The sequence below is a fragment of the Vicugna pacos genome, chromosome 4 (genome assembly GCF_048564905.1).
Source record: "Vicugna pacos chromosome 4, VicPac4, whole genome shotgun sequence".
NCBI lineage: Eukaryota > Metazoa > Chordata > Mammalia > Artiodactyla > Camelidae > Vicugna > Vicugna pacos.
In genome coordinates this window covers 48,587,270-48,610,555 of record NC_132990.1, presented here as the reverse complement: position 1 = coordinate 48,610,555, position 23,286 = coordinate 48,587,270, and the positions used below count along the sequence as shown (strand labels likewise).

General features: G+C 35.1%; 1 protein-coding gene across 2 annotated transcripts in view; it reads right to left on the bottom strand.

The window, feature by feature from the left end:
• Positions 1-3,881: 3,881 nt before the first annotated feature.
• MELK (maternal embryonic leucine zipper kinase) overlaps positions 3,882-23,286 on the bottom strand; it is a 71,554-nt gene continuing 52,149 nt past the window's right edge. The window contains exons 13-19 of one of the 2 annotated variants that reach the window (XM_072959741.1): positions 23,012-23,134; positions 15,740-15,971; positions 13,003-13,099; positions 11,820-11,988; positions 8,464-8,567; positions 6,212-6,302; positions 3,882-3,932 (exon numbers count right to left, since the gene is read on the bottom strand). In XM_072959741.1, coding sequence (XP_072815842.1) covers positions 3,894-3,932; positions 6,212-6,302; positions 8,464-8,567; positions 11,820-11,988; positions 13,003-13,099; positions 15,740-15,971; positions 23,012-23,134 — 855 coding nt within the window. In that variant the 3' untranslated portion in view covers positions 3,882-3,893. Of the gene's footprint in view, positions 3,933-5,776; positions 6,303-8,463; positions 8,568-11,819; positions 11,989-13,002; positions 13,100-15,739; positions 15,972-23,011; positions 23,135-23,286 lie in introns of those variants that run through there. The other variant, XM_006204099.3, reaches the window with a different exon arrangement.

Here is a 23,286-nt window from a genome sequence, read left to right as displayed (position 1 = left end):
CAGGTTGTGAGGTTGTTACATACACTTGTAATACAGTTAGATTTTCTTGTCAGTATACATTTCTTCCTGGGATATCCCAACTTCTGTAATGATTTTTTTTTAATTCACATTACAGTAATGCTATAGACTGAAGGTTTTTGTCTGCCCCCCTCCCCAATTCATATGTTGAAACCCAATGCCCAGTGTATTGGTATTTGGAGATGGGCGTTTGGAAGGTGATTATGTCATGACTATGGAGCCCTCATGACAAGGATGAGTGCCTTTATAAAAGAGACCCCAGAGAACTCACTTACTCTTTGCATCATGTGAGGTCACAACGAGAAGACAAGCGTCTCCGAACCAGGAAGCAAGCATCTGCCAGTGTCTTGATCCTGGACTTGCCAGCCTCCAGAGCTGTGAGAAATAAATGCTGTTTAAGCCACTTAGTCTATGGTACATTGCTATAGCAGCCTGAACAGATTAAGACAACTAATATTTACTTCCTATGTGGTAAAGTTCTGTAGATTTTGACAAATGCATATTATGTATACCCCCTGTATGGTATCACACAGAAGAGTTAATGTAATGATTACTGTAATCATACGTAGATGGTCTCCTCAGACTGATTTCTTTCACTTGGCAATATGCATTTAATGTTTCTCCATGTCTTCTCACAGCTTGATTGCTCAGTTCTTCTTTCTGATGAATAATCTTCCATTGTATGGATGTACCACAGTTTTGTTTATCCAGTCACATACTGAAGGACAATTCTGTGGCTTCCAATTTCTGGCAATTATGAATAAAGCTGTTACAAACATCCACATGCAGGTTTTTGTGTGGACTTAAATTTTCAGATCAATTGGGTAAAGACTAGGGAGCACAATTACTGGATTATATAGTGAGATTATATTTAGCTTTGCTAGAAACTGTCATTTCCAAAATGGATGTGCCATTTTACATTTCTACCAGCAGTGAATAAGAGTTCCTGTTGCTCCACATCCTTGTTAGTATTTGATATTGTCAGTTTCTTGGATTTTAGTCATTCCAATATACAGTAGTATCTTGTTTTAACTTGAAATTCTCCAGTGATAAATGATGTTGAGCACCTTGTCATACACTTGTTCGCCATCTGTATATCTTCTTTGATGAAGCATCTATTCAGATTTTTTATTCATTTTTCAAATTGTCTTGTTTTCCTATGGTTGACTTTTAAGAATTTTTTTATATTTTGAATACAACTCATTTATCAGGTAGGTGTTTAGCAAATATTTTCTGTGGGTTGTGATTTCACTTTTTTGATGGTGTCCTTTGAAGCACAAGTTTTTAATTTTGGTGAAGTCCAAAGTATCTATTTTTCCTCTTGTTGATTGTGATTTTCATATCATATCTAAGCAACCATCGTCTAATCCCCGGTCACATATAATCCCAGATTTTTTTCTAAGAATTTTTATCATTTTAGCTTTTACATTTGGGTCTCTGCCTCATTTTAAGTTATTTTTTTTTAATATGGTGTAAAGTAGGAGTGCAACTTCATTTTTGCATGTGGATATCCAGTTATCTAAGCACCATTTGTTGAAAATGCTGTTCTTCCCCAACAAATTGTCCTGGCATCTTTGCCAAAAATCAGTTGATCATTGTAATAGGCAGAAGAATGCCTCCCAAAGACATTGCAACCTAGTTCCTAGGGTATATGAATATGACATATAACATGTCAAAGGAGAATTAAGCTTGCAGATGAAATTAAAGTTGCCAAATAGCTGCCCTAAAACAGGGAAATAATCCTGCATTATCTGGATGGGTCCAATGTAACCATCTTTGTTTGAAGCTGGAGGAAGAGGGCCATGAGCTGAGAAATGCAGGCAGCCTCTAGAAATTGGAAAAAGCAAGGAAGTGGCTCCTACCCTCAAGAAAGGCTTGTAAATATATAATTCTGTAGGCCTGTTATTACCTAATAATCACAGTCATAGAAATAAAGCTCTTTACAATGCATGGAATCACTGTGGAACCCAGAAGCTGAAAGTCATTCAATTCTTATTCCCTTAGAAGACTGTATTTTCCTTACTCAGATGAAGACACTTTGAACTTGTTACTTTTGCTAAAACGAATCACATAACATACTCTATTGTAGTCAATTACAATGTAATAAGACCTGAATTAGTGAAGTTTTCCCATATCTTAACAAGTTTGTATAAGACTGCTGCTATAAAAAAGCAATTTTTTAATAGTATCATATATAATCATGCTTCCCTATATGGTACAATTTCAGGAGAGAGGTATTACCTCTATTTCTAGTGCAGGAAAGAATATGGACTTTGGAGCCTGTCATGCCTGGTTCAAATCCAATGTACTTATAAGTTTTATGACCTAGAGAGTTATTAGTTTGCCTTTCTGAGCCTTAGCCTTCTTCTCTGTAAAACAGGATACCACCTCACTTGCAGATTTAAAACTAAATGAGTTAATGTGTATAATACATACTGTGTTGATTTCAAAACATTTATCTAAATCAGAGGTCAGCAAACTTTTTCTGTAAGTACTGTTTTGCAGGTCATACGTTGTCAAAACTACTCAACACTACCACCGCAGCATAAAAATAGACAATATGAGCTATTCTATATTGGCTGTGCTCCAATAAAACTTTATCCAAAAAGGCTACAGGGTAGCCCACAACCCATAGTTTGCTGACTTTCGATACAAATCATCCAGTGTAGCATCTGGCATGCAGTAGGTGCTCAAAACCTGATGGCTACTAAGACCATTGCTTTATTTCTCCCTATTACAGCCAACAAACACAATCTTCTATTGCTCCTGTGACTTTCACCATCCTATCATTCCCAATTTCCAAAATATTCAACACTACCTAAAATGCTGCTGTAAAAGTTTCTGCAGTCATTCTACTCCCAACATTCAAACAACTGATTATCTTCCACAGTGTGACTGGACCTCAGATGCTAAGGTAGACAGGAGCTTCAGGGCTATTGGTTCGGTTCAGTACTTAAATCCCTTCTTTGATCACAAATGGTTGTCAAACAGGTCTGAACACCTCCAATGTCAGAAAACCACTGTATTTCTAAGTGTCCTTTCTCTTGTCGGGTAGCTTGAAGTTTTTCTGAAAGCTCTTCATTGTGAGCTGAAGTTCAATTATGGCTCAACTTTCTAAGTATATACTGAGTCCCTACTATATTCCAGACACTACTACACACAGGGGACACAGAGAAGAAGGAGAAAGACTTTATGACAGACCTTCAAGTATTTGAGGAAAATGCCCTAAGTGTTCTCCAGGTTCCAAACTCCCAATTCAACAATTCCTCACAGATTCCTTCATCATTCCTTCATACTGCCTTCCTCTGCACATAAAATTCACACATGCCCTACAAAGAACCCCAGGTATGGCTGGACAGTGGAGAATGCAGCCCATATACCACAATGCAGATTTAGTTTGGTGTCAACAACCCAAGCTATATTTGCCTCTGGGGAACTAATCCAATCTCATTTACTTAACTCACACCTCTACCTCTCTTAATTTTCCAAATGGTTCTATAGAATTAGAGGTAAGTGGTAGGTTTTGGAAGACATGGCAACCATTAACATTTTATTTTCCTTAAAGTAAAGCAAGATTCAGCCTAAATAGCAGTCAGGGTACCTATTTTTACTTGATCTAGCCTGATGGGCAGTAGAATTAATAACACCATTTCTAGACTGAATTGATCCCCAAAAAAGATTTTTTAAATTTTTAAAATTTTAAAGTAAATATACTAAAAACTTCAATTGAAGAATTGCAGTTGTCAGACCAGATGTTTAGAAAAGAAAACAGAATAGAAAATAGTATCACTTACAGTAAGGTTAAGTAGTTATTTCATAAATACGTTGATGCGTTGGAGCCCAAAGTAAAATATGCTTCTTACTATGGTTCATGGTCAAAAGTGTTTGAGAATCACTGCTCCAGGCCATGTCATCTGCCACAGGAATAGAAGAGTAATCTTCTCTTATGTTTTATAAAAATAGATCAAATGGACTTTAGAAAATTTAAAATTTTTGTTCTTCAAAAGACACCATCAAGAAAGTGAAAAAGACAACAGACAGAATGAGGGAAAAAAAGAGCAAATCATGTATTTGATAAGGGACTTATAGCTAGAACTACAGAATTCTTACAACTCAACAATAAAAAGACAAACAACCCAATTAAAAAGGGGCAAAGGACCTAAATAGATATTTCTCAAAAAAAGATGTGCAAAAGGCCAATAAGCACATGAAAAGATGCTCAACATCCTCAGTCGTTAGGGAAAAGTAAACCAAAACCACAATGAGATACCACTTTACACAATTTCACAGGGCTAAAATAAGAGACAGACAATATCAAATGTTAGAAAGTGGGAAAAGTAGAATCCTCACACATTGCTAGTAGGATCATAAAATGGTGAGCAGTTTGTCAGTTTCTCAAAATGTTAGATGACTCAGCAATTCCATTCCTCGACATATACCCAAGAGAACTGAATGCCAGTGTCCACACAAAAATTTGCACACAAATATTCATAACAGCATAATAGCCAAGAAGTGGGAACAACCCAAATACCCATCAACTGATAAATGGATAAATAAAATGATATATCCATACAATGAAATATTCTTCAGATGCAAAATAGAATGAAGTACTGAAATACGCTGATTGCCAGGGAGGCGAGGGTTAGGGTGTGGAATGGGTACAGGGCGTCTCTTTCAGGTCATGAAAATGTTCTAAAATTAGATTGTGGTGATGGTTGCACAAATGTGAATATACTTAAAACCACTGAATTGTACACTTTAAAGAGGATAATTTTATAGTATGTGAATTATATTTCAGTAAAGCTGTTATAAAACACTTCAAATCCCTTGACAGCTCTCCTTTACCAATACAGTTTTGTGGAGCATTCAGTTTCCTTCAAGCGCTTTCATCACATATTTCCAGTCAAACTTTCAACCCTCATCTCCTGCTATTTTCCCCTTCACCACTTTCTGCCTCCACCCTAAAGACACAATGCCACTTTATAATTCCATGCCTTTGCACATATTATTCTTGCTGCCAAGAATGTCATACTGTCTTCTCTCTCTATTGAACTCCTATATATCCTTCAAGGCCAAATAATGTTTCTTTCAAGAAATTATCCCTTACTCCTCCAGACAAAGTTATGATGCCCTCTCCGCTATAAATATTGGTTGACGTATCTGCCCTTCTAATAGACTCTGAACTCCTTGAGTTTACTATACAATATCATCTTCAGCCCTAGGACCTAACGCTTACTAAGTGTTTACTGAATAAATGAATGACAAAACATTCCCTTACTATTGACTAGAAATAGTGTTATTTTTTCTCCAACTAGTTTAATTGGTAAAATCCATACAAATATAACTTGAGTGCTTGCCTTTAGAGACCAATAAAATGAAATAAAAATACAAATTTGGGGCCAAAATTGAGACTTAAGGAAAATTACCATAAAGTAACATTTCATGGGGGTTCATAGTTCAGATACTTATCATTGTTGACCGAACACACTTACTGAAGTCAATACTCTTGTATTCAACATATTAAATGTGTTGTTTAACTCTGGTAACCACAGCTGTGACTTAGTTAACGATCTCAATAAATCCTACTTAAATCAGAGACAGGAAAAAATTATGCAAATGAATCCTTATCTGTTTTTCTGCCCAAGGCATATTTGATAACAGATAAAACATACTCTAAATAGTCTCTACTTAATAGTCAAGAAGCCATTTGAGGTTTTATTTGGATCAAAATCAATTACAAAGAAGAGGAAAAGCCTGCTATATTCACAAATGGTTTTATTTCAGAAAGAAATTACACATTAAAAGGAGACATAGTTAAGAACTTACATTCATGTATGGAAGTGAATCTAAGAAAGTCAACAGTTATTAATATACAAAGCACATGATTAAAAAAGACAGTAAAAGATAATGACAGATGGGCTTGCCTTAGATTCATCCACAAAATAATATCTTTTGTTTAAAAACAAAAAGACATTGGTCTTTAAGATAGCTCTTTGGAAACGAGCTGATAGTTCCAGTGGACTTTAAAAATCAAACCAATCACACCAGGCTCCATGTAGGCTGTATCACACCATACTCATCCAGCAGGATGGAAACCACCCATCAATTAAACCTTGCAGCTAGATAGGATGTCTTCCACTAATCTCTTGTAAACCCAGGCATCACCCTTAAGCCGCTGCCTCCTGATACCCACCACATCGGGTTTTTGAAGCTGGCACACTTCTAGTTCAAACTGCATTGTCACTTTGCCAAAATCTGACTGTGTTTGACACTTCAGTGTATAGCTGTGAAAAACAAGATAAGAAGCCGGTTAGTAGAAGAACCATGAATTTTCTGCATAATATGAGAGATTTCTAAGCCTCTAGGAGGCTGGTGGGGAAAATGAACCATTATTTCATATTAAGCAATACCGTACTGCTTACAGTTTCCAAATGACCTAGCTATGCTTTAGTGATAGAGTATGACTGGTGTTTTCCCATAAGCTGAACCAGGATCTTAAAAAAGAATAAAGATGAAAAGGCTTTACCAGAATTCTCCCTTGCTCCAAAGGAAAGCCCTTCTTTCATAGCTATACATGCCATTCATGCTCAAGAAATCTTCTGGCATCCTTTATGCAAGTCTTTCAACAGTGTAATCTGTGAACATTAGGTCATTTCCACAATGTTCACAACAAAGGAAAGCACAGGGAAGGTAAGAATATTTTATTGTGTGCACTTCATCAGAAACTTCTGTCTTTCATAATAAATAAAGCTGAAGCCACCAACCTGTCAGAAGGACAAGGGTTTTTGAAGTTTTTCTAATAGTAATAAGAGGTTATGATGGTTACAACACTTGAGGGCAGAGCTATAAAAGACAGCCCAACGATATGGTACATTCCCAAGGTTGAAATGTATGGCACATATAATTAGAGCTGCCATGTTAACTACTCTGATGATAGAAAGGCCCAGTCTAAACGAAGCCTTAAACACATCTTAAGAAATAGGTATGTTCCTGCAAAGTTGCATAAATTAAATTCATTTAAATCAACGGTTAACTTGTTTACGTTATATTTTAGTTTTATTTGTCTTACTGATCTTCAGTAGACGATAGACACAAACAATAAACAATAGGATTGATTCTAAATTTCAGTTCCCTAAATATTTAGGGGCACTGTTTCACAGAAATGTGGAGAAGTTATTTGTATTTGTTATACATTATGAGGTTTCATAAAATATCATTCTTTTTCTTACTTAGTTATGTCCTTTGGGGCTTGATCTATTAAAAATAAGCAGTCAATATCAGAAATGCTACAAGGTATATACCCTGCAGCTAAGGTTCCTGATGGGAAGATGAAGCATAGAGCAACTGAGTGACAGCAAAGACAAAAAGTGATTCTTCCTCACTGGAGAAAGATGCTAATGGAATATAACTGAGATTAGTGACACCACACCACTGAAACTTGGTTTTTGTTATTCTGGTTTGTCACAAAGAAAGAAAAACAGAGATAGCAAAAAGAAAAAAAAGAGGATCAAGGCAGACCTTCCAGTTGATCAGGAAGTTTGAGGAACAAATTATCAGTTGAACAGTCAGTTAGTGACCTGACAGATCATATGTTAAAGGAAAAATAATCAAAAGTGTTCCATTATAGATTTAACTAGAGGTTCGGAAACTGTGGAAAAACACCAAGCATAAAGAACAAGTCAGAGTTAGACGTGTTCTAATGATGCCTAAAGAAGAAAGCCAAGGTTTATGTACTGAGTGGTTGCTAATATTCACAGAGTAAGAAGGGAAATTACTTGTGCAAAAGATTGTCCTAAAAATCTTACTCTACACTGACTGTTCTACTTAAATGTTCTTGTTAATCTATTAATGGCTCTTCTTATTAGTGCTTTAATGATGAAACTTTAAAGAAACATAACTAAGTGGAAATGCCTAGAAATACAGACATCTTGGACAACCAAGAGAGGTCTGGCTGCTCAGACCACGAGCTCGTAACCAGGGAGGCTTGATGGCAGTTCACTCAACAGTGGGAAAGAGCTAAGGTGAAATAACTTCTAAAGTACTGAAAACCCACCCTTGTCCCAAAGCACATCATAAAGAGAAAGAGTCTACATACATATATACATTCTTGATTTGTTTGAGGTGTCTCATAAATTTAGATTACAATTTAGAAATATTATTGTAAAGCAGAATATTGAAGGAAAAGATGCAAAACAAAAAGGAAGAAGGCCAGACTTTCCTCCTTTGAAAAGTCTAACTTTGAAAGTGGTGACAATGTGGGCACTTAAAAAATTTCTGTAGCTCATATAAAACAAAAGAATAAATTATGAACAGATACTAGCATAAAAGCTTTTTGGAAAATGAAGTGGGAGAAATATATTTTTAAATAAGGGGAGAGGGAGAATCAACCCACGTTTTCTCAAAGTTCAAGTAATAAATGCAACAGCCTGTAAGTGTGCTTCTTACCCCTTTTGTACAAAGTCAACATGCTTCTTTGGAAGAATAAACATTATTTCATTCAAGAGCTGATCTGGATTCACTAATCTGGTTGTAGTCACATTATAGTGAGGCTAAAAGAGAAAAAGGATGAGAAGTAAATCCTTACATCAGCACAAAGGCCACCCTATCCAAACTCTTCAACATAGTACCATTTCAAATGGAAATATTTCAAGAAAAACACTGTAAGAATTTATAACCAACTCTTGGTAAGTTGGATTAAGACAGCACTGGGAAAGCCTGGAGAAATCATGTTGATTAGTAACTACATCTATATTATCCTTTTCATATTTGTGTCTTCCCCTTCTACCAATTTTTTAAATGAGTAAATAAATGTTAAATAATGTCTGTTTGAGCTCTATTTATTTCTCCCTCTCTACATAAAGACTCTTGAAATGTAAACTGTGAGAAGATGAAACAAATGCCCTAGAAAATTTCACTTGTATATAGTTGGATACATTTCCTTTAATTCTCTCTTGATTATCAGATCCCAGAATCTGACTCTATGACAATTCTATGAAGGAATGAATGTAACAAGTGCTCCTTTAAGAAAGTAATATTATTTTTTTCTCATTCACTAACAGTATAATTCTCAGAAACAATGTAATTTCTAATTGGTATCCACCCATCCATTCATTCAACAATTATTTTTTGAGGGCTTACTAGCTGCCAAGCACTGTTTTAACAGGGCCTGGAGACAAAGAAAAATCCCTACCTTTCTAGTAGTTCCTTCACTGTCAAACAAAATTATATTTTCCATGACTTTCAGATTTCAGTTCTTTTTATAAATAACAAAATGCTGAGGTTGGAAAAGACCCAACCACCTTACTTTTCAGATTAAGACCCTACTACCCAAAGAAGAGATATGTTTCTTAAGACGAGGTTTCCCAAAATGTGATATAAATTATAACTGAAGTTATACAAGGTAAATCTGGGTGCTCATGGATAAATATTTTTATTTTAATATTTATGTATTTGTTCCAATCTGATTTAGAAAAATATAGCAAAAACTAATGATTTATAGCTTTCTTTAAATAAATGCAAGTTTTTAAAAAGTTAGTCATCTTGATTGTGGTGATGGTTTCACAGGTACATATATAAATGCCGAAGTATATTAATTATACATTTTTAACATATGCAGATTATTATATGTCAATTAAACCTTTATAAATCTACTTTCAAATGAGTCATATAAACAAAATAAGCGTGCAGATGATATGGTGCTATGCCGACATGGAGGTGACTGTCAAATGACTGCAGTTCAAAGTTTGAAAGGAGGAAGTAAGTGGCACAGCTATGACAGGACCCTCTGCTCTTGGCTCCCAATTCAGGACTCTTTCACCAAGTTCAAGTGATTCCTTTTGTAAAATAAAGAATTAATCCCACTTTATCTATATAAACTTCAGATTTTTATAGATTGATTCCTAAAAGAGTGCTTGACTACATAGGGTTTGCTATCTTAAAAAACTAAGGTGTTCTTTGTATCATTTTTTTTAACTTTTCTGTAAGTTTACAACTTTTTAATATAAAAACTAGTTGGAAAAACAAGGCTTATCTCCTAAAGCAAAAAGTCTTTCAGTTCTGCAAAAAAACGTAAAGCATTAAAAAGGGTTAAAGATCCAAAGTGAAATAAAGTTCCAGATCTTAGGTGTGTGCTAATGAGGACTGTGGTTCCGCTACTCAACGCTGATAGTAATAATGATACTTGACATTGGAACACCTTATATTAGTAAAGTGTTTTATATGCAATGTAGCATCTCATGCAGTCTTGTTTATATATCCCAGCTCTGTGCAGCTGCCAGAATAGACATCATCTCCAGTTTTTACAAGTAAAGAAATTGAGGAAGTCAGAGACAAAATGACTTATCCAAGCTACACAGTATGAACCCAGGCTTCTCATTCCCAATCTTGTGATTTTTCTCTTACATCCTGGCAATACTGGGGGAATATCTAGAAAGCCAACTAACATCACAGCAGTTCCTATTGGAAAATACATTCAAGTTCCAAACAATTTAGATAGGTGAATGTTTTTAGAATATCATCCATTAGTATTTGATAACCACTTAGCTTCTCAACAATGTATATAATTAGACAAGTTTCCTTAATTTTCTTTAATATTTTTCAGAGAAATGGCATTATGGTTTTCTTAATCCCAAAGTCAGGGTTTGGAATACCTCACCTGTCTCCAGAGAGAAATCTCAGAATAATAGGAGAAAATATGCCTAATAAACAGCCATGTGCAACATAAAATTCCTCAGTGCACTAGGTGAATTCAGCAAGGAAACAAACACCCACAGAGAAGTCCTACCTTCTTTCACCCGGAGACAGGACATAAATGGGATCACAGAACACTCTCCCCTAAAGCACCCTTCCACCCAGCAGCGCAGCATTTCCTTCCTCCAAATCTGCCCAGATTTGCTCAAAATGAGACTCTTGGTGTAGAAACTAAACACAGACCCAGTCCCCAAATCATGGGGAACACTACTGTCTTCTCTTCCCTTTTCTGAGCTCCACATCTCCTGGAACATGTTTTCATTACAACACTGAGCCCAGTGGGTCAGGGCAACAGCCCTGCCTGTTTTCACTGCCACTCGATGAGTTCCTCAAAGACATGGGCTGTGTCTTATGCATCCCTTAACTCTTACTTCCCCCAGACAAAAACGTCATTCATTAAATGTTTGAGTGAATGCTCAAAGAGAATCCAAAAGAGTAAAATATACTTTATATCTGCTTGTCACTTTTTTTTCTTTTCCTTTACCTACCAAATATACTGTCCACACCACTGACACATTAGACCTTTGAAAGCATAATAAGTCTATCAAGTAAGGTTCAAACATCTTGGCCAGCCTACCTTCCCAGCCTGTTGCTCACTATTTTCCTCACACAAACCACACTCAAAACTCAAATTAACTTCCCATGTATTGAAATATTTCCTGAGTGCCTACAAAGGTACCCACGTGTCAGGAACTCTTCTATGTGCCAGAGATAGGACAACTGAGCTTAAGCCCCCATCCTTAAGGAATCCTTAAGGCAGTTCCTCATATATGCTCCATGCTTCCCCACCTCTATGTTACCTCTGTGATTAATCCCCCTATCTGAACTCAAACATCTGAATTTTAGTTATTTGCTCCTCCAAAGGAGTAACTGTACCTAATTTATCCCTGCATTCTCAAAGCCCCTTGCACAATAACGTGTATATTTAAGGCACTCAAAATATATGTGTTAGCTAAATAAATGAATAAGTAAATAAAAAGTACTAATAAAAAATGTAATCCAGCTAGCTATCAGCTTCTAAAATCCACATTAAAGAATTCCAGTCCACTTACCTTTAGTCTTCTTGGCCCATCTTTGGCAGAGCCTTTCCTTTTGCTCCTGGTAAGCACAGTGATAACCTTATCCAATCCTCTCTCAAGGCTCCCAAATACTTTGGTTCCTTTTCTTTTTGGAGTATCCTCTACATGTGCTTGGTTGAGATTGAGTTCCACTGAGCGACATCTTTAAAAAAAACAAAACAAAAACCCATGAGTAAGAGCTGGGCTTCCTGCCTGCTGGGTTCCTCACAGGTGTGCTTTTGTCCTGTTAGGTGCACCTCATTCAGGTATGCCAGGACCAGGCCATCTTCCTCCTCCTCAGGGAGCATGAAAACGGTCATCCACTGAAATGCAGCCATCACCCTTCCCCCAGCTGTCTGCCAAAACTGTTTTTCCCTAAACTTTTTTTAAAATGTCAAATATACAGAAAAAGTTGAAAAGTATAATGACTACCCATCTATTTTTCTAGAGTCAACAGTTGTTAATATTTTGCCACATTTGCTTTCTCTACATATATATATATAACAAATACATTAAAAATATGTACCTGTTACTGAACCATCTGAAAGAAATGTGTCTCATAGCATCACGACCCTTCACTCTGAAACACTTCAGCATGCATCACCAGTGAATAAGGACATTTTCCTACATAACCACAATATCATTATGATATCAAGAAAATCAGGAATAATGCCATAGAATCATCTAGTTCACATTCGAATTGCCCCAATTGTCCTCAGAACGGAGCTTGCTTAAAAAAATAGCTATGAAAGACAATGAAGGGTCACCTGTGCTGCAGAACTGTTTGTACAAGAGATACGGCTTTCTCTGAAACACCCTTTAGAATCTTTACTATTTGAGTGACTGCTGTCTGTTAATGGATGCCCATACTCTACTGGCAGAAGTGGAGGGAAGGATGGGCTTCAGTGAGGGAACTATGTGGCTAGAGTCAGGGCCACTGTCTTCCCAGCCCTCTGTATTTTAAGCTAAGGTGCCAGTCCTACTGATGAGTTTCACAATTCTACCCCTGAGGAAGGCAGTGGCAACAGCCTCAGTAATGGCCAGAGACCATGTTCATACAGACATTCCTACCGACTCCAACAGAATCTACGTGACAGTTTACCTTAACTGAGTTTATCATATGTGAAAAAGGAAATTTGGTTACATATACTAAGAGTCTAAAAAACTGAACACTTACCGCCTCTCAGGGCTAATGACACCCTTTATTAACTTCTCTGTTTCTGCTGAAGTTACTGGCATTTTAATTGGGGTTTCTTTCAGGCACTGGTTTCTAGCTATTAGAAAAAGAACAAACACAAACCATATGTAGCTGATACGCTATGGTTTCAAACTTTCTATCAGTATGCATACATCACCTCATTCATTGACTGAGAAATATTGTAATCACTTGGCCAGTGATGTTAAGGCTCTAATTCTTTAAGTAAATGTTTCTACGTGATTTATAATAAAAACAAAATCATTTTGCTTTACATGTGTGGCTCTTTTTCTTCACTGCAAAACTGAGGCCATGCTTATGATTTTATTATAAATATCATTTGGTAAATCTAATAGATTATATAAATAAGATTTCATGACTACAGATTCTCCTTTCTATAAATAAGTCAATCTGTATTTATACTAGAACCCAATTCATGTCTTTGATTGATATATTATTGAGAGGTGTTAATTCAATTCATAGCCCTTTTCAACTCCTGTTAGGCAAAGAGAACAGTATCCTGTGAAAGCTGACAAAAGTTATTAAAGAGGTGTGAGCTTTGGTTATTTTTATATTCCCCATTCCAGAATTTGGTGATTTATTCCTAGGGTATTTGTATCCCTAGGACAAAATGGCATTAATAAATATGGTTACTACTGATTAGTTAACTTTTTGTTCATAATCTAAAAGTTGTATACCGTTTAAAGATAACAATATTCATTTTATAAAAATATAAGATACCAAGCTTTTAAAAAGAGATCGGGGGTTTTGTTTTGTTTATGGTTATTCAGCACTACTCTTACTCGTTTCCTAAGAACAAGAAAATAAGATCAATCAACAGTATCATCTTTGTATACTGAGAGTATCTACTACCACACATAGTTACCCTTTGACAAATTGTCACTGACTGGATTGTACAGGATTCAGAAAAATAAAATTAATGCTCATGTCAAAAATGACTCAGAGCAAAAGTGAAATGCAAAGCACTAATGGAAGCTATCAATCCAGACTTCAGTCACTTGCTCCTGGAGACAGCTCACTTACGTTTAAAGTAAAACGGCCAATAATAGCTTTTGACTAACGTAATCTTTCTCACACAGACAAGATATGCAAATTGATTATATTTTAAGATTATAAATTCCAAACTATCTATATTTCAAAACTTTCAGAATTACATAAAAAGTAAAAAATTTAATTATTAGGACCATATGTATCAAAGTCTTAAAAAAAAAAAAAAGCCCTGAATGAGTAAAGGTGAGCTAAAGGTCCGTCTTAGGGCCCTACCCAACCCCATGACTCACAAAGGACGTTGTCACTATATTAAGAGAAAGAGATTCCCGCCTCTACCTTGCCGGGAAAAGATGCAATAGCAGGAATTACTGAGGTCCTACTATGTGCAGATATTATCTCACAGAACACTCATAATTAACCACAGGTAGCTACACACACAAACACACATCACACCAGATTGGCCTCATTATTTTAGGAAAAGTGTTTGAGTTGATGGACTGGAGAATGCCATCAATAGGACTTCTCAGCAACTATTCTGACCAAGTATTTCATAATATCTTTATGTACAAGAAGTAGGCTCTAGGACTAGCCTTCAGCCCCATTAGCACACTGGAAGCACAATGGCAGGATGGGGGTCAGCAGCAGTTCACAAGGCAATGTTTCACAGTGTGGTTCATTAGGATCTTAACATAATAAGAGTAGGTCACAACTGCTGGAAAGGAAACTAATAAAGTCAACACATCATTTTTTTAAAGTGATACAGTCTACATTACGGTAAATAAAATCCCTTCAGACTCTCTAATTGAATAAATTCCTTCATTCAACAGAATGGCCCCCACTATATACCAGGCACTGGGCACCTACTAGGTCCACAAATATTTGTTTGTTGGGCCCCAACAATGTACTATGCCATGTTGCAGTAAACATGGCAGACACAGCCTCTACTGCCATGACACTTACTGTCTCATCCTGGTGAGACCCGGTACTAGAAAAGTGGGTCCAATTCTAGGTATTATGTTTTAAATAGAGTGACAAAACCGAATGTGCCCAGATGAGGCCAGCAACCAAAATGCTGAGGTGTCACAAAGGGAACAGCTTAAGTAACTGAAAATGATAAAGCTGAAGAGGAAATCAAGGGAAATGAGAAAGCTGTAATATGGACATGGGCTGCAGATATCTGGAAGAGCATCCCAGATTTACCCTGTCTGCTGGAGTATGGGCAGTAATATGACAGGCAGAGCAGGATCAGACACCAGAACTGGAGATCCAGTTGAGTAAGGGCTCATCAGCGACTTCAGTGCAGTCATTCTAAGTGGGGGCAGAGGGGCAAGTAAAGTCTAAACCTGGATATATGACTGTGGGCAAATCAGTACATTCGTCTGAGTCTCAGTTCCTCAGCTATGAAATGGACAGCTGTATTAAGTCAGCTCTAACTTGCCTTTCAGCTTTGTTATTCTATGATGCTATGATTCAACTCTATAAATGTGGAAGAGAGAGAAACTCAGTATCATCTGAGAAAAATTAGAAGTTGATTAATGTGGTTTCATTTCAAGTAATACAAATAATATATGCTTAAAAAAGTAGCTTGGCTTCTCCTAGCAATTTCTGGGAGCAATGCTTCTCATTTCGGACCTGCTATATGTTTACTTAGCATAGTAAGGAGGAACTTGAAGGTGTTTTACCACTGTTTAATCCACACAGCAAATACCTTTTAAGGGTGTAGCATAATGATTTGGTGTGGTGAGTATTTCTCTTTTATGTTGGTTCTTATTAACTGGAGTCTTTGGCTCAGGAAATACAAAGCACTGTTCATTCTTTACAGCAGACTTAGGAGTATATACATTCTCTTTGTTCTTTAATTTATTGGCAGATGCTCTGCATAATACTGGAGTTAATGATTTAGATTCCAGACCATTTGATTCTGTCCAATGCTTGGCAAACTGGAAAAAAAAAAGTTACTGGATAAAGCACACGGAAGAAGAGAAGTCAACTTCTTTACAAAACGCCTTAATCATTTGCAAATTACCTTGCACCATTTTTATTAAAATGAAACACTATCAAAAGGATATTATTGGTAATACCAGAAAATTTGAAAATATCTACTCAGTTCTCTTTAGTACATGTAGATCACGTTAGTCTGTTCTATTGACAGGTAATTTTCAACATTTTTCAGGCAAGTGTTTAATCAAACATACCCACATTCTAGGCAATATTGAGGATGGCCACAAATAAATTCCTAAGAATTGCTTCCTATACCTAGATTGTGATGGTTTGTCTCTAATATGTACCAAGCAATAAAAGTTTAGTCAATAACCAGTGTAGAAAAACCATGTTAAAATACTCCTTTTAAATTTATGTTTGAGCTTGCAAAAAAGAAAGGAAAATTCTCAGAGGCCAAACTAAAAGCAAGAGCATGAATCCAGAGATGTAACCAAGGCTGAAACTATCCATTGACCTAAGGACATCTACCTACTCTCTCAGATAATCTATAGCATAAATTTTGATATCATGGAAGCCCTAGACCTATGCAAAGTTCTATGTTAGAGCCATAGCTCCCAAGAGGGCATATAACTAAAATAAAAGGGTGAATTAAATATAAACCTGCCCTGCAAAGCAGTCAGCAAGAAAACCCATTTGCCCTGGCCATGGCTCTCGAGGAGAAAAGAGTCTCTTTTAATAATTTTTAAGTAGCTACATAGGTTTGGGGCCCAAATTCATACTACCTGTAAGGTCCCAGAAATCTCAGGCCTAGAATTTGATTTAAAGTAGTCCTAAATTGATTGTGTTCCAAGAACGTGACAGAAGCAAACACAATTCCCATCTGAAAGAAAAGCTTCAATCCAACACAACTCAAGCGCTCAACTCTTAATCCAAGCCTCAAAGCATTCCTAGAGAGTTGCAAGAAAAATGAGCCTATAAAAAAAATCCCCAAAGAAGGGGGAGGACATGGTTCAGTGGCAGAGTGCATGCTTAGCATGCACGAGGTCCTGGGTTCAATCCCCAGTACTTCCAATAAACAAACAAACAAACAAACCTACCTAATAACCTCCCCCCAAAAAATTTTTTTAAAGTTTTTGTAAGAATCCCAAAAAATACAAACACCATGAGCAAAAAGTCAGCAGAAAACAATAAACAAGAAAATCAAACCCATAAAGATGTCAGATATTAAAATTAACAAGTCCAGAACATAAATATGTTCATGTGTTTAAAATAACAAAGGAAACTGAAAACATGAGAAGAGAAAAAGATGACTACCAAAAATGTTAAAGCAGTTTTGAAAAAGGATAAAAATCTCTAGAAATAAAAAACATAGTGACAAAAATGAAAAATTCAGTAGACATGTAAAATAGCTGATCAGATAGAAATGAAAAAAATAAATCCATGAATGAGAAATAAATCTGAAGAAATGATCCAGAATGCAGTCCAGAGAGAAAAAGATACAGGATATACGAAAGAGAGTTTAAAATAAATGAAAAATGAAGTGCAATGGCCTAACATATGTCTATTCTAAGTTCCAGAGATAGATAACAGAAACAATGAAAAAGCAGCAATTATTCAGGGAATTTTCCAAAACTGATTATAAGTCGTCAAATATAGGAAACACAAAAAATCACGATTAAGATAAATAATAAGAAATCTGTATCTATATTTACCAGGTTGTACAACTCCATGTGACACTACCCATATGGACAGTAGTCCTAATGATAAGAATGCAGAACAACAAAAACAAAGAGAAAATCCTAAAAAGAGCCAGAGAGAAAAGACAAACTAGAAAGAAATCTGACTGACTGATTTCTCAACAGTAACAACAAAAGCAAGAAAGGAGTGGAATAGTATCTTCAAAATACAGAACAAGGGGAAGGTATAGCTCTGTGACAGAGCGCATGCTTAGCATGAACAAGGTCCCAGGTACCTATATACATTACAAACCTAACAACTCCTCCAAACAAACAAACAAACAAACAAACAAACAAAATATATATATAGAAAAAATACAGAGCATAAAATAACTGATAAACTAGAAATCAATACACAAGGAAACTACATTCCAAATATTGAAAGACAATTTTAGACAACAGAAAGAGTGTTTGCCATCAGTTGTTACTTCCACTAAAGGAATATTTAAAGTATGTACTTCAGGAAGAAGAAAAATAATTTTTGAATGAAGGTTTGAGAGATAAAAAGGATAAGTAGGCCCCCCAAAATGTGAGTTAATCAAAACAAATACTAGTATTACATTCTAAAAATAATATGTATTTATGAAATTAAAAACGTATAGAGATAAAAAAATTGTATCACAGATATGCAAGATGTAACTACCGAGAAATGAATGAAGGGTCCACAGGACCTCCCTTTACTACTTTGGTAACTTTCTCTGAACCCGTAAAGATTTCAAAATGAAAAGCTAAAAAAATAGGCAGCTAAATTACTAGACATATCAATATATGTAATATTATATATATTATAAAATAATAGATACATCAATAAATAGTATGTAATCTAGGAGTGGGTGGTCAGATTAGTGTTCTAAGGATTTCATATGTAAAGATCCAGATTAACTTTACATTTGGTTAAGTTAAACAACACGTTAAAAGTTTAGAGTAAATATTAAATATTAAAACGAAACAGAAACAAATGGAATAAAGGGGAAAAATGACACAGAAAAATGAAAAAATATATGAAAAATATATGAAAAATACAGAAAAAGTGGGACAAATAGAAAACAAAATAAAGATGGCAGACATACAATAAATACATTAATAATCAAAATTAATGTTAAGTTTAGTAAGCTTGCAACTTAAAAGACAAAGATTTTCAGTTTGCATACCAAATCTATGTTGTTTTTAAGAGATATAACTAAAATATACGGGCATTAAAGGCTGAAAATAAGACGAAAAAGTATAACAGACAAATAACAATGAAAAAAATCAATATGGCTACCTTAATATCAGAGAAACAAATAGACTTCAAGGAGAAACACAAAATAATAATAAAGAGGATCATTATAAATGATAAAAGGTTGAATTCAGCAGAATAAAAATTCTGAACTTATATGCTAATTATATAGCTTCATATATATATATATATCTCACACACACACACACATTTGAAGCAAAAATAGAAATGTAAGAAGAAAATGACAAACTACTATCCCATTAGAAGATTTTTAACAGATCTCATTCTCAAGAAGGCAAATTTATGGATCAAGCAGACAAAAAATTAGCATGGACACAGAAGATTTAAAAATAGAATTTAATAAGCTTGATCTAATAGACAAATAAGAGCAGAAAATAACAAAATAGAAGCAAAAATATAAGAGAGAGAATCAACAAAGCCAGAAGCTGGTTCTTTGAAAAGACTAATAAAATTGACAAAACTCTGGTAAGACTGATTCAAAAAATGAAAAAGCTGCAAATAAACAAATACACTTCAGTCATGAAAAAGGGGACATAACCACAGATATTGCGGATATTAACAAGATCATAATATCCTCCTATTGAGTTTATCCCAAAACATTTTAAAACTTCGATAAAATGGACACTAGAAAAACAAAATTCACCAAACTGACCAGAAGAAATTGGAATACTGTACAGTCCTATAAACACAAAAGAAATTGAATCAGTAGTTGACTAGTTTCTCAAAAAAACATTCCAGGCTCAGATAGTTACATAGTAAGTTCTGGTATACATTCAAGGAAAATATAATTAATAGCTCTTAAAAACTATTCCAGAAAATAAAAAGAAAGAATATGTTCCAATTCATTTTAGAAGACTAGTCTAATCTTAATACCAATCAGATACAATAAATATAAGATGGGATGGGATGGAAGAATGGGGAAGAAAGCCTTTCACTCTTTGTTCAACATAGTTCCATACTGTTTGAATTTTTCACAAGATAAACGTATCTATGTAATACTTCTGTAATAATAAAATTTAAGTTTTCAAAAGAAAAAAAGTCATCTAAGAAAAAATAGGCAAATCTCATTTAAGACCATAAAAGGAAAAAAAATCTAAACAAAATATTAGCAAACTAAACCTAGCAACATATAAAAAAAGACAGTAATACATCATGACCAAACTTGGCTTATGTAAATAATGCAAGATTGGTTTAACATCAAATCTATTAATATAACATGTACTATATAACAAATGGAAAGAAAAAACAGATGATTATCTTAATAGATGAATTCTATATCATCTTTTTTCTGCAATAGAGATTCATAATTTTTAAACAAATCATAGCAAACCAAGACTAGATGAAAAAAGTCTTAATCTGAAAAATATGGAATCAGGTGCACAGGAAGGAGAAAGGGAGAATGACAGGAAGGAGAGGAAGGAGGGGGAGAAGGGAGGGGAGGTAGGGAGGGGAAAGGGGAGGAAAAATGAAAAAACATCATTTTTAATGAGAAAATATTAGAAGCATCTTTCTACAATTGGGAAGAACACAAAAATGTCTACTATTATATTAGGACTACTAAGTATCATAATAAAAGAAAAAGATAATAAAGGCTTAAGAACTGGAAAGGAAGAAACTCTCATCCACAGATGATATAATTTTCTACATAGAACACTCAAAAGAATATACAAACCATAAGAATTTAAAGAGGGAGGGAGGATATAGCTCAGTGGTAGAGTACATGCTTAGCATGCATGAAGTTTTGGGTTCAATTCCTAGTACCTCCATTAAAAAAAAAATAAATAGATAAACCTAATTACCTCCCTCTCCACAAAAAAGAATTTAAAAGAGTTTAGGAAAATTGTTGAATACAAGATCAATACACAAAAATCAATTACACATCTATATACCAGTATTAGACAGTTAGAAAATGTGACTTTAAAAAAACCTACCATTCCCAATAGCAATAAATTATTAAAGTACCCAAAAATTAATCTAGTAAAAGATATATAAGGTCTTTTGGGAGAAATTTATAAAATTTTATTGAAAGCAATTAACTAAAACCTAATAAATGGAGATGTATACTGTATTTACAGATACGGAGACTTGAGGTCTACACCCTCAAATTGAATCTTAGAGTCAATGTAATTTCGATTTTTGGGTGCATGTAAAATTTATCAAAATGATTCTAAAATATATGTGGAAATGCAAAGGAGCAAGAACAGCCAAGACATTCCTATAGAAGAATAAGATGGGAGGAAATTGAATATAAGAAATATTATAAAATTAGGGATGGAGGGTATAGCTCAAGTGGTAGAGCGCATGCTTAGCATGCGCAAGGTCCTAAGTTCAGTCCCCAGTACTGGCATTAAAAAAATCAATCAATCAATCAATATAATTTACCCCCCCAAAAAGAACAACAAAAAAATTAAAGAAATTAAGATATATGGTATTGGTACAAATAAACCAATAAAATTTAAAAAGAGCCCAGAAGTAGACACATGACAACTTGATTTATGATAGAAATGCCACTGTAGATCAGTGCGGAAAGAATGGACTTTTCAATGGCACTAGCACAACCAATTATATGATGGAAAAACTGGTTCCCTACTTCATACCACACAATTAATATAAGAAATTAATTCCTGATAGATTAAAGACTTAAATGTGAAAGGAAAAGTTCTAAAAGTTTTGGAAGCAATATATGTGAATGCATTTATGTCTTCTAGAAAATGAAGAATTTCATTTAAGACAAAAATTATAAACCATAAAGGAAAATACTGACAAATTCTAATTCATTAAAATTAATGACTTCTGCCATCAAAGTAAAAAGACAAGAGAAAAACTCATGCAGTATACTTGGAACACATAACTAACAAAGGATTAGAATTAAAATTAAATTAAGAACTTCCTTAATATCACAAGAAAAAAGAAACAATCCAATAGAAAAATAGGCAAAGGACACAAAATAACTATTCCATAAAACAGGAAGAACCACTGGTTGATTAACATATGAAAAGATATGTAAATAATCAGAAAAGTACAAATTAAAACCACAGTGAGATATCGCTTTACACTCACCAGATTAAAAAACATTAAATAACTAAAAATGTCAAGCAGTAATAAGCATGTAGAGCAAGAGGGACACTTTTATACTGCTGGTTGAAGTGTAACCAATATAACCACTCTGGGGGAAAAACTGGCCTTATCTGGTAAGGCTGAAGATACTTTTTCACTCCTAAGTATATAACCTGAACTCTTGCATCAGGGGACCTGCTATGCACAACTTTCCTAAAAAGTTTCCAATGCTAAGGAATATGAAAATGAATATATGTATGTATATGCATGACTGGGACATTGTGCTGTACACAGAAATTGACACACTGTAACTGACTATACTTCAATTGAAAAAACATTTCCAGTGCTAATAAGTGTGTTTGTATGGCTGGGGCACTGACCCCTGCTGCACCAGGTTGTACAGACTGCATAGTGTGGATTATGGTGAACACCCATTCCATTCTGGAAGTCTAAAATTTTTATAATTATGACAGATACCACAGGCAGAGTCCCTCTGTAACCAGTCCCCAATAAAAACTATGGACTCTGAGTCTCTAGTGAGCTTCCCCAAGTAGAAACATGCACAGCTGCTGCTGTGTTTCAGTGCTGGAGGAGGACGTGCAGTCTGTATGGTCCCTTGGAGAGAGTGGGAGAAAAACATTACCTACACAACCAGGAAGTTCAACAAATCCCAAGTATGATAATATTATCAAAAGGACAGGAAAAACAAAGGGGATGGAGCAGAGAAGAGAGAAAAGGGATAGGAGGAGGAGGAGGGGTGGGAAGGGAAGGGAAGAGAACAGAAAAAAAGAGCAGTAAAGCACTCCAAAATGGAATCTTGGCTTTCTTCAACTTCAGAATAACTGGCTTCCCTTTCATTCATATTCCAACAATTTCCCATTAATATTTTCAGTGGCTTAGAAATTCATTAAATTTGCAGGTACAAACTAGATCTCACGTTAAAGCCTAGATATTTTTACAATTGAGACAAAATGTTCTGCTTTAAATAGTAATAAAAATAACCAACCTGTGGTGTTTGTGGAGTAGCCACACCTGTTGATGTAATGTCTTCACACCATTCACAGTCTATTAATCCAGCCACATAACCATCATCACTGGTGGTCACATCTTCTAGACTCATATTCTTTGACTATTCAAAAATAGAAGAACTCAGAAACAACACCACCATGATTCAGTTTTAAAAGGGTACATTACAGGCACAGGGCAAGGCCCTGGAAACAGAGGCAAATGAGAGTATACTGAAGGAGCTCACCATCCAATACAGAAAACAGGAAGTCAAAT